The 12,424-nt window shown below is 42.5% G+C and overlaps 1 protein-coding gene across 2 annotated transcripts in view; it reads left to right on the top strand.

Annotated features, from left to right (window-relative positions):
• The window catches only part of SHANK2 (SH3 and multiple ankyrin repeat domains 2), a 276,013-nt gene that overhangs the window by 95,670 nt on the left and 167,919 nt on the right, over positions 1 to 12,424 (top strand). Inside the window, exons 1-3 of one of the 2 annotated variants that reach the window (XM_030949873.1) lie at positions 1,641 to 1,708; positions 5,050 to 5,359; positions 9,742 to 9,911. In XM_030949873.1, coding sequence (XP_030805733.1) covers positions 1,672 to 1,708; positions 5,050 to 5,359; positions 9,742 to 9,911 — 517 coding nt within the window. In that variant the 5' untranslated portion in view covers positions 1,641 to 1,671. Of the gene's footprint in view, positions 1 to 1,640; positions 1,709 to 5,049; positions 5,360 to 9,741; positions 9,912 to 12,424 lie in introns of those variants that run through there. The other variant, XM_030949872.1, reaches the window with a different exon arrangement.

The raw sequence follows: 12,424 nt of genomic DNA, 5'->3' as shown, positions 1-12,424 counted from the left end.
GATAGTTGTTTTCAAAAATAAATTGAACCAAATGTAAAATTATATTAGGGAAATATTCTTCTCTTTGTAAATTAATCACTGTGATGTTAAATTAAGTTTAAACTGTTCAATTTATTTACGCTTACTAATTCTCTTCAGTTCTATGTTAACTGTGAGATCACTATGCACACAGATATTAAATCCATTTAGGTAATTTATTTTCTGTCTTTCTTGAAGCAGTTTTCTCAGTAAGAAACCCCTTGATTTTCCAAATAGATGCATTAGTGATCAGTGAAGAAGTCTGAAATGGAATAAATATTTATTGCCTGTTATATAGTTTATATTACTAGAAGGCAATTTTTTAATGTAAGTTGCTCTTTTTTATTAGACCATGAATTTCCTATCCTTTGGAATCTTTGCATCATAGATTTAAGTAGATCTGCTTAAAATTTTTGTGATTTTTAGCACCTCCCCCTCCTTCCTATATGCCTGTTTCAGTTATCTGCTCTTCCTCTGGAAGCATGTTTGCACTGCATAGTTATCCCTGGGTTTCTTTTTCATTCAGAATTAGGACTTTCCAAACTTCTCTGGTTATATCTTGTATTTCCTGGCATCTGCATCAAAGTTACCAAACGAGCTTGGTCGGGGTTTTTTTTTTGGTATTCTTACTCTGTCCAAAAAGAAATTCTCTTTTATTCCAGCGCGATGGAAGGGGAGGGGAGAATAATTGTGCTTGTATCATCCCCTCTGTTTCAAACTGGAATACAGGAATATAGGTGAGAGATTCTGTGTAGTGGCAGGTCTGGCTCCATCCTTAACGTGGTCATTGTGTGAAGCTTGGGGTGATTGGTGCTTCTCCTCAGACCGGTCCTTTGGAAGAATAAATAAATAAATAAATAAATAGGGGAAAGGGAATAAATAGCAAAAAGTGAAGAGCAGAAGGGGAAATCGATGGGGAAAAAGAAATAGTGAAAAGGAAACAGATAGGGAAAAGGAAATAAATAGCAAAAAGTGAGTAAACAGCAACAAGCACTTAAATAGCAACAAGCGAATAAACAGTGGGATGCTCGGAGCACCGAGAGGCAGCTGTGCAAGTTGAGAGCGAAACGCAGGTCCCCGGCAGCTCCCAGCCCCGGCCGGGTTTCCCGTGCCCAGCCCCAGCTGCTGCAGCCCCGCTCCCGCCTGGAAAGGGGAACGTGCAGCCCCCGGGGCCCCGCCGCTCCCGGTCCCGGGCGCTCCCGCAGCTCCCGGCGGGCTGGGGATGGGGATGGGAGCGGGAGCAGCGTCTGCTCTGCGGGGCTGTGGCGGCGGCAGGTTCACATGACTAATGCTGCGAGAGATAGCAGGAGCGCTTTTTTTTTTTTTTTTTTTTTCTTCCTTTTTTTTTTTTTTTTGAGCAGCTCCAGTCTGTGCACAGTTGGCTCCCAGCTGACAGACAGAATGTGGGGTGGGCTTTGTCACCAGAACGCTGGGTACTGCATGCCCAGCTATGCTCGCAATTCCACAGTGCCCAGAAACCTGCTGCTTATGTCAGGGTGCAGCCAGCCTGAACACATAGAAATTGGGTAGCTTGATTGTTGGTGTTTTTTTTAATAATATTATTATTTTTTAATTTTTTAAATCTTTTTTTGCCTCTTTCTTGCCTGCAAAGGTTATATAATGAGGGGATTGCTGCTAAAGTAAAAAGGGAAAATGAAGTCTTTGTTAAATGCCTTCACAAAGAAAGAAGGTAAGCAATGAAAGCAGAACACTTTGATGTTTCAGACTGGTGTTTTCTTGTGTACCTTTAATATGATGAGCTTAGTGACTCTATAATTAATCAATTCCTGCGATTTCTTTCTCAAAATTATTTGATGTTAGTCCGTTTAGGCAAGTGGTTATTAAAGCTGGATGTGACTTTATTCCTTTTAGGATTTTCTCTGAAGAATCAAGTAGTTATAAAAATGTTTTTGTTCCCTAAGAAATGCATTTGGAGACATGGAAGGATTTTCCTAGGTGAATTTTGTCAGTGAATGGTGCTGAATTGCACCTTCAGATGTATGAAGTGCCAGGAATAGAATTCAGAGAGCTGGAGGAAGGATTATGTGGTGCTTTCAAGTATGCTTTTAGGGATGATAAATTTAAACTTTTGGGGCATGGAATTGGTTCAGGCATTTTCATGTCATTTTATATTAAGTGTTTTTCCCAAACAAGTTTTGCCACAGTTATTCTTGCAGTTCTGAAACGTGGTGAAATATTAGGGGAAAGCAGAGTCCAACAGGGACTAAAGCGTGGACATTTGCATTTCATCATTTTTTGTTGTAGTTCTGTTTTTTAATTGTGAAAATAATATAAATAATGCTGATAAGAAGCAGCTAAAAAAATACCCACCCACTTACAGTTTGCAGATTGCTGGGGAAAAGAAACAGTTGGGTGGAATATTAATCACTTCAGGCACAGAAATGCTTATTTTTAACTCTTTCTATAAAAGATTTGTGTTAGACACGCATCAATTGATGTAATTAGTTGTCCCCTTCCCTGTTTATTTCCTGTAGTAAAGGCTAATTTTGCTCGTAGTTCTCTCCTCCAGAATAGAACATTAATAGCAAAACAAAAGCTAAACTCTTAAATGGGATTGTAAAATGCTCCTGAGGTGTGTAAGGGAAGAAGGTTTCCTTTCCTCTGGTGCCTGGAGGGTGGTTTCTCCAATCTGTCAGTACAGATGTGCCCTGCAGCTCTGTGTCCGTGCTGTCACCGTGCCCTGGCACCCTGTCCTTGTCCTCCCTCCCCTTCCCACCAGCCTCTCCAGAGTCCCAGTAAACATCCCCAAAACGCTGGCAGGCTTTTGTTTTCTCAGCCTGTGCCTGGAAGGGCTGGGCAGGCTGCTTTCAGCTTAATGAGAAATTGAAATCTAAAGGTCAGACCCAATTTTTACTGAATCCAAGGCAAACTTTGGTGACCTGGGGGAACAGCATTGGAGCTTTTGGTAGCAAACCTGAGTGTGCCAAACATCCCCGGTACTCTGTGTGTTTTCTCCTTGACTGAATTCTGCTTTGTTGTACCTGGGAAAGATCCCCATCTTCAATGAAGTGCTTTCTGGAGCTGCATTCCAAATGTCAAAAATAAAGGAATGTAGAAATGTTGCATCTCTGCCCCACACATTGACCTAAGGGTCTGTATGTGCCAGTTTTGGAGATAAATGCTGTGAGTTTGCTGGAAGTTAGCACTAACTGGAGCTTTCACTGTGACACCTGAAGCACCAAGGTGCTCTCATGACACCCTCGGCTGCTTTGAAACCTTAAAGAAATATGGAATGAGAAAAAACTTGAAATGTCAGGAAAAATTATCCAGAGTTTCTTCTCGTTTCTAGCATAAGCATTGGACTTGTGTGCTGTCTCCCATTTAAAGCTTTTAAAGGCTATTTCCATTATTTCAAAGGAAGCCTGGGAATGAACTGAAGCCCTTTCTGTGCACGCTGTTCCCGTGTTTGGTTGTTCAGATGTTGTCGAGTTGTTTACTAGAGGAAGTTTCAGCTCACTGGAAATACAAAGGATGTTATTGTAAAATATTCAAAATTGTAATTGATAAACTGTAATCATAAACTGACTCTGGTGAAAATGATACAAACCATTCTTTTACTCGCAGTTCCATCTCTATTTTATGCTATAAATATGCTCTCAGTTTTGCACTGAAACCTTAAATTTTGCTTTGTTCTCTCAATTAAAGGCTCTATTTCAAGGCAGGACAGATTGATTCCTATCTATATTCATATTTATGTGAATTTATTTACTTGCACAGTATGACAGACATTCTTATTCTGGTTTTTTGTGTGGTTTTGAAGGGTATTGAATGAGTAGACATTTCTGGCTCTTTATAAATGGCACTTACTGGCACTTTAGACATGAAGGATGATATTTTGTGGGTCTTCTTTCCCAATTTACATATGATTTTTTTCTTTGAGAATTACAACAGCTCAGTGAAGCCCTCAGGATAGTGCCTGGCTGCATTTTGTTACTTATGCCACTGTGACTTTTTGGATGTAAATCTGTGCACTTTGGCTCAGCTCCTGTGACTCCATGAGCTCCACCGAGAGAAATTAATGAGGGCAGTTGCAATAATGGGGATCAAGGCCAGCATGAGGTTTTGGGGTCAATTCCTTTATGACAGGGCAGGAAATTCTATCACATCTGCTGATAACTGGGTGCTTTTTTATGAGGGAATTTGCCTTCTAAGTTGCACTTGGGACAAAGTGACCCACTGGAGTGGGAAAAGGAGATGTGGAAAATGGTGTGAATGCTTGTGTGAACCAGGAGCACATGTGGAGGGCTGGACCCTCTGCTCTGGGTGGGATTTGTGTTGCCTTTGCTTTGTTTTGTGTTGTGGCTCTTCCATTAAGGAGTTTCTTGGAGCCTTTGGATATCCTGGTGTTCCCCCTGGGACGTGGCACGTGACGGAGCCAGTGTATTACCCTGGGGTAATATGCTCTATATACCATAGTAATGGATGTGGTAGGGATGCCAGGATTAGAAAGAGGGGAATGCCTGGGGATTGCAGCAGTGTAATAGAGTTCTGCCAGGACAGCAGGCTGTGTCCTCGATTTTTAACCTGCAAAGATGGGGATAAGGTGACTGTTCACAGATTTCAGGTTAGGCCTGAACTTGAACTTAGGTCTGGACCAATTTGGGTACCAGCTGGGGGATGGAAGCTGCAAGTCCATGCATCAGGAATTCTGCTGGGCAGCCCCGTTCTGTGCATTTCTGACTGAATGGAAAAATGAAGCAGGAAAATGAACTTTCTGAGCCTCAAACTTGGCAATAATGAGGTGTTTCCCATTTCCTAGAGCACAGTTCAGAGCATTCAGCAGGCTAGGGGCACTGATGTTGCCTCACCACGTATTCAAGCCAGCAAACAGGTTCATGTTGCTCTGTTGTTTTTGGTTTAATGATGTTCTGAAGATAATTTGATCAGCTCTGCTGGCAAGGTGGAGTTTCTGTCTCTGCAGAAGAAACAATGCCATATGTTGCATGTGGTGGTAAACACACACAAATGTGAAACCATCTGAGATCACCCTCCATGTCTCTCTTTGCACAGTGCCCTTTAGGGAGGCTCCCACCTACTCCAACAGGAGGAGGAGGCCTCCCAGCACCTTGGCAGCCCCCCGGATCCTGCTGCGCTCCAACAGCGACAACAACCTGAACATCAACAACCTCCCTGAGTGGTCAGCCTCCTCCTCTGCCTCTTCACACCGCAGCCTTTCCCCTCACCTGCTCCAACAGATGCAGAATAATCCCAATGGAACTGTAAAAACTGTGGGGAGTTACACTCCGTCCTCCCGGAGCCGCTCGCCATCCCTCAACAGGCTGGGAGAGGATGCCAAGAGGCAGCAGCACAGGCACATCAGGTGAGCTTTGGCTGTTTCACTGCACGAGGTACCCTATAGGCACCATGCTGGCCTGCCACATTCCTTTATGTTATTTGCACTCTCCAGAATGTATAGTTATTCATTCTCAGCACAGTGGACCATGCCCAAGTGTAAATATTTTAATTGGAAGCCCCAAAGCTGGCTGTTTCCTCACGGAGCTCCAGCAGCCAGGCAGACTTTCAAGTTCAGCAGTGACTTAACACAGTTTGCACCTCCAGCTCAAGGTGCTGGCTGTGCACATCTTCCCACAGTTGAAATCAGGATTGTGTATAACAGTGAAGCAAACTGTTTCTGGGATACCTGGTCCCTTCCCAGAACTGTTGGTCATGCCTGGAACCTGTGTTGGAGCTGCTCAAGGGTGATGGAGCAGAGGCTGTTTAGGTTCTCTGTTCTGTAGGTGTGTGCTGAACCAAAGAGTGAAATAGAGGGAGTAGTGTGATCTAGCAGGCATTCTGGGCAAATATCCTGCAGCTCTGTCCCACTGGAGAGCAAATCCTGACTAATTAGAGTCATGTAGGTTTTGTAAGCCATGTAAAAAGTGGAGGGCTGGGGCTAAGTTTTGATCACTTATGGGGGCTGCAGCTTTGAGAAGGCACTGCCCTGGACTCAGGAACTCCTGTCAAATGGGAAAGAGATGGAGATGCACCAGGACAAGGAGTTAAAGTGCTGCAAAAAGGCTGGGAGGCATCAGAGCTGAGTGCTGCTGGAGAGAACCAGAGCTCACACATTTTGGCCAAACACATGTGACTCACTCCTCATTTGAAAATCAGGCTTTGTCTGTTTTGTAATAAGTATATCTATCTATCTATCTATCTATCTATCTATCTATCTATCTATCTATCTATCTATCTATCTATCTATCTATCTCTGCTGTTCAGACTAGAAAAGGAACTCAAAATTGTCAAGAAATGCAGCTGTTGGTTTCTCTTTGCTGTTTGTAGATGTAAGGGATGTTCGGTGGAGTTTTCAAGTCAGTAAAACAAAATGTTATGTAGCTGGCACTGCCTCTATTGCCTTGCCTGTTCCTCTGCTCTCCCTGGCCAAACTGCCAGGCACTGTTTGTGATGGAAACAATACTGCAGGATGGGGGATCTGGTGGATTGTGAGACAGAGTTGTCTGGCATGAAAGAAAGAGTGAAATTAAAGGGAAGGAAGGGGATGCAGATTCCATATACCAGTGGTTTCATGCAGCAAAGCAAGCTCATCTTGCTTTGTTGTATGTTAGAATAATGGCAAAAGTTCATTTGTGTATAATTTGTTCAGAGAATGAGTGTTGTTCTATTCCTCTGTATTCTGCTGATGCCCCCAGAGAGGGAGGTTCTACCTTAGAGTCAGTGATTATTTTAGCTGAATGGGATAAAAAGTGCATTTTCATCAATGTTCCTGGGATAACACGCTTCAAATTCTAGAAGTATAAACAATCAAAGGACTGGGGGTAATAATTAGAAATTTTTCTGATTAAGCAAACATTTACTTGCTTTGACTCTGTTCAAACGCTTTCCTCTTCCCTTTCTGAAAAGTAGCTCAGGTGACAATGGGAACCAATGCCTGAGAGTTTGTGGATATAAAATTTGGTCTTTCTCTTAGTGCATCAGCAGCACAGCTGCTGAAGCTGCTACCCAGCTGCAGAGTTCCCTCTGTGCCACCAAAACTTGTTTCAGAGAAGTTCAGAGTACGTACAAGTACTGAGAAGAGAGCTGGAGGCTCTCTAAATTTAAAGACAACTGAAAGGATTTATAAATATAATTTTTTCTTGCAAATAATGCCTTTTCTTGCCACAGGCCCATTTTGCAGTCAGAAATGGCACCTTATATGACACTTTCCTCACAGATTTTGTTTAACTGCATGACCACCTACTTACTGTTAGCTAAATGTGGGAACTGTTGCTGTCTCTGCTTATTATTTGCAAATAATAACAGTCACCAAGAAGCTGTTGCTCCCCTGGGATGGAAAAGCCCTTTTTGACAGAGCAGGAGGTTGGGTTGTAGAGCAGAAGCAGCCAGAAGGGGCACAGTGATGGAGAAGGTCAGGCTGTGACAAAGGGTTAATGGGGTCTGTGGGATTTGTGCTCTGGGGAGGTGCTGGAAAGCCATGCTGGAAGAGGTTCATGTGACCTTTGCAGCCCGTGTGGCTCAGGTGTTCTGTCTTCTCAAACTGAAAGAGGAGAGATTGAGACTGGGTATTAGGAAGAAATTCTTTCCTGAGAGGGTGGTGAGTCACTGGAACAGACTTTCCAGGAAAGCTGTGGCTGCCCCATCCCTGGAAATGTCCAAGGCCAGGCTGGAATAACCTGGTCCAGTGGAAGATGTCCCTGCCAATGGCAGGGGGTGGCGCTGGATGGTCTTAAAGGTCCCTTTCAAACCAAATTGTTCTTGATTCTCACAAGGCTGTTGCTCTTCACAGCAAAGTGGTCGGGAGGGGGGAAGCTGGGAATGAAAGGAAAGGGACAGCCTTTGTGTGGAACTTACCCCACAGAAATCAGTGAATGAGCTGCCAACACAGCCTCAGTAAGGGCTGAGCTGCCAAGGATGGCCACCTTCTTCTGGCTGAGAGGGAAACATGTCTACACCTCTCTTGAAATCTCTGCATCCTCCTCCTGCTCCTTCCTGGCATGGCACTTGCTGGGCTTGGAGCCCACGCTGGGGACAAGCAAGGGAGAGGAAAGATCTCTTTTTAAAAAGTCCTGCACCCCACGTTGCAGCCCTGATTTCCATTAGTGAGCCTGTTGCCTAAGAAGTTCTGCATTCCTTGTGTGGGTTTAATGTGCCATTTCCCTTTTCTCTTTCAGTGAGGGAGAAAATGAATGTATCTTCTATGCTCACAGTTAAAGTAGATGCTGGGAGATAACACTGGGAATAGCTGCCACCAGACAAGGCAGAAACACAGCTTGATACAAGTGGAAATCAGATGTGTAGCTATAGTTTATAGATCTGGGTGGTTTTTTTTTATGGTGATGACTGTTCCTCCACTTATAAGGAAAAAGGAACAGAGCAAAAGAACTGAAATCTGAATGTCATCTTTTCCAGGCTTTCTTTAAACAACTGTGAGAGTTGGCTGAGGTTTCTGGTGCAAACTCCATCATAGACATGCAAGCAGAGCTCACTTCTAAACTCCTGAGTGGGGCTTACCATTAGCAGCATCCCTTCACAGTAACAGAACAAAACAAGGTGAAAGGGGCATGCAATTCCAAGTGGTGGAGTGGTTACTGCAGGAAAACAGGAGTGTTCCTGATAGGAAAGATCCAATAGGTGTGGGTTTGTATCAGACTTCTGCACCTATTGACTTACTGGCTCCCATTTTGGTAGGAGACTGGTTAAAAAAAAAAAAAGGTGAAAACTCAGCAGACCCCAGCCCTTGTATTTCATTTTGCTTAAAGCAGTTTGAGATACCTTCTTACATGAAGGCAAGCAGAGTGTTACAATGCCAAAACAGCACTAAATCACCCTTCTTCCTTTGGCAGCCTAACTTTTCCCTATCAAACTCTATTAATAATTACTCGTTCTCATGAATATTTTCCTTTTCTAGACTTTGGTTAAGACTGCAAGGTTTTATGCTTTGGGGTTTTTTTGAAGTTGACTGCTAGTGTATTGCAAGTTTGTTATGATCTATCCTGTAGGTTTCCCACCCTCTTTGGTATTTGCCTCTTTCTCTTTTCATATCTTTTTGACAGTTCACTCATTTTCCCACAGGTTTAAGAGTGATCTTATGCATTGTTCACCACCTTTCAACAATTCCTTTTTTATACACCGTGACTGTGAGTTGGTGGTGACCTCTGGCTCTCCTGGGCACATTCTGGAGTCACTGAGTGAGCTGGTGATTGCCATCCAGAAGAAATAATCATTTGGAAAATGTTAACCACAAGCTTTGTGCAGACCTAAATTTAACCCTGGGCCTTGGAGTGATGAAGTAACTTGATTATTCAGTCCATTTAGTTAATAATTCAGTGATCTCACTTGTTCACTCTGTGTTACAAAGATATCCATTCCCAAGAACTGTAAATACAGACATTTTCAAGTCCCTCTGACAAATTGACATGCTGGCAATGTATGATGGGCATATAAATTTTGAATTTAATTAGGGCCTAGGAATGTGCAAATTTAATTTGCGGAAAAACTAAAAGCTTTAATGTTGTGTGTTTTCTGTCCTACGCCATTATGGTCAGGTGAATACTGATCATGTTTCATAGTGAAAGACTTCAACCCTTAAAAGCTCCTGTTTGGTATTTTTTCTGCAGGGTTAGATGTCTTACTGGGAGACATTTTTGTTATTCACTGCTTAATTTAATCTTGCTAATGTGATGGTAAATGATTAACTTTCCCCTTTTGAATAAGCCGGTAATGATTTTTCATTTCAATTTCCAGTGCCGTTTACAGTCCCAGTGCCAACAAAGATACTCTGTCTGCCTTGGATTATCAGGGTCCCAAAAGGAAGCTCTACAGCGCTGTCCCTGGGAGACTTTTTATTGTTGTAAAGCCATATCAACCTCAAGGGGAAGGGGAAATTCACCTGCACAAAGGAGATAGAGTCAAAGGTGAGCACCTAATTCATTTGGAATAAAACTTTTCTCCTGCTAGGTAGGAATTTTATGTAAAAGTTCTCTTTTACATGGGTGGAAATAATCTGTATGGTGAAAGTGCTTTTATGCATTTGTTTCTTTGCAGGATATTTTGCTTCTGGTTCTCTTTTGTAACCAATGCATATTTAGCTGCCACTTTCACTGTCTTCAAAGTGCTGCCACAACTCACAACTCTGTGCAGTAATAGCACCATTTTCTCTTACCCAGGGCACGGAATTTGCTGCTGGAGCCATTCCAGAGGCGCTGCTCCAGGGTTTTAAGGGGTTGTAAACCTGTCAGCTATCTAAAAAGCTCAGGAAGGGAATGGGGGTAAGGTCAGCTCTGCTTCAGGCCCTTTCCTCCAGGAACATTTAATTGGTTAAGTAGAAAATGTCCCCTGATGGGACTTGGGATAAGTGGGTTGGGAGAACCTCCTGTAAATTCAATTTTGGAGGAAGCATGGTGGCGCATGTGAAATTTCTGTTCACTACTGCAATTACATGCTAAGATCAGGTTTAAATTAAGGCCAAGCTTTGTTTTTGCTTTGAAGGCAGTCAATACATCCAAATACAGCTGAAAAAAGGGAGATAGGGTGTACAGGACTCACCTTCCCCAGAGTGAGGTGTGAGGCTATGGTTTTGTACATCCAGGTAAAACAGAATAAAAGAGACTTTGTGTTGGACCCATACAAATCAAACAACAATTATGGAAATCAAACAAAAGGGAATAAATTCAGTGTCCTAAATAAAAGTGTTAAGCAGCTGCAAATTTTCTTGCAAAGGGAACTACTTATCTCACAAAGGAAGACTTCAAATACCTCCTCCCTTGAGCCTGCAAACAGTAGCTGGAGAAAAAAAAAAAGGGAGCCATTAGAAGGTATTTTTGCATTTTTATTTTTGGATGTACTGATTCTGAAGCATTTTTGAATTTAATAATTTCTGTTAACTCCAGCCCTCAGAAGGTGTAAGACAGAAATTTGAAGGGTGCTACACTTAAAGGTAAAACATGCAAAGTTAATTTTAAATGCAAGGACGAAGGGAGAAGGTTAAACTTAGAGTCTGAAGGGCTGAGAAGATAATTTTGCAGTTCCCAAGGTTGTTCCCTGATCAGGTAGGAAGCAGTGATTATGATCTCATGGTGCACATAGGATGAAATTTGGAGAGTACTAAATAACTTTCTCCACTCAGTGTTCACAGAGGTCTGGCAGGTGCCAGTGGACAAGGAATGAGTGGCTGCTCCGTGGCAGGTGTTGGACACAGAGATGTTCAATTGTCCTCTTGGATTTAAGGATGCAGGAATATTCTGTTTATGTAGAGGACAGGATAACAACCACACAGATTCTTCTCACCAGAATAAGACAACTCTGGGAAAGGACAAGACAGAAATTGTGTTTCCTCGCAAAAGAGGAAACACTGCAACAGGTTGCCTGGAATGCTGAATATTTTAGAGGCATTCCCTGTCTGGCAGGTGGTTTACCTTAGGTTTTGAGGCTATTTTATGCAAAAATGATCCCAGAATAAAGGATTTAAATTTCAACGAAATGTTTAATGTTTTTGAAAAATTAATTCAGGAGGCCTTGGTTCTAAATTACAGTAACAGTCACTGGAAAACATTGCAGGAAGGAATTAGTCCACTTTTCATGTTTTCACAAAATGGTGTAGCCTAAATGGAGAGCAGTGATTTTGGGAGGGCACTCTAAATGCTGAAATAAAAAATGCAGTTGTGGCTGGGGTTTTTTCTTTGTGGGGAAAATGTAAGTTTATTGAAAGTAACTCATTAATTATTACTGCCATTAAAAGGGGGATGTGCCCATCCTACATCAAATCATTCCTGCAGGGATTATTTTTTCAGCGTCAAGAATCTGATTTGCACATTGAATTGAAATCTGGCAGTGTTTTTGCAGGTCCATTTGTTTCAAAGCATTTTAGAGAACTTTGCTGCAGCAAAGTCTGGCGAGGTTTCTATAGGTGTCAGCCTGCTTTTGGGGAGGGTTTGGGGAAAGAACAAGTGTACACAGGGATTGTCAGTGTTACTCCCAAGGATGAAACCTTGTGAAATGTAATTTAAGGCTCTTTGCATGGCAGGGCTGGAACAGTGTGTGACGGGCTCCCAGAGCTAATCAAAGGGAAAACTTCCAGAACAAGATCAAATCCTATTTCGTGTTACCATGTCAATGGTTCCTCAGCTGCAGCAAAAAATATGTCAGAATGAACACGGCAAGGTCATGGAGAGAACAAAGAGTGCAGGGAAAAGACAGTGGTGCTTTAAAGAGGTCTCTGTTGTGTAACAGTATCCAAGAAGCTGCTCAAACTTTTTGTGCCAAAAACCCAGGTCCAATTAAATCTGGATTCCCGTCCCTGTTTCAGTCAAAATGTAATTATTGCTAGACAATAAGTGTAGTGATAGGACAAGGAGCAATGGCTTTGAACTGAAAGATGGTAGATTTAGACTAGATTTGAAGAAGAAATTCTTCCCTGAGAGGGGGTGAA

Source organism: Camarhynchus parvulus, chromosome 5 (genome assembly GCF_901933205.1).
Source record: "Camarhynchus parvulus chromosome 5, STF_HiC, whole genome shotgun sequence".
Taxonomy (NCBI): domain Eukaryota; kingdom Metazoa; phylum Chordata; class Aves; order Passeriformes; family Thraupidae; genus Camarhynchus; species Camarhynchus parvulus.
This window is presented reverse-complemented; position numbering and strand designations above follow the sequence as displayed.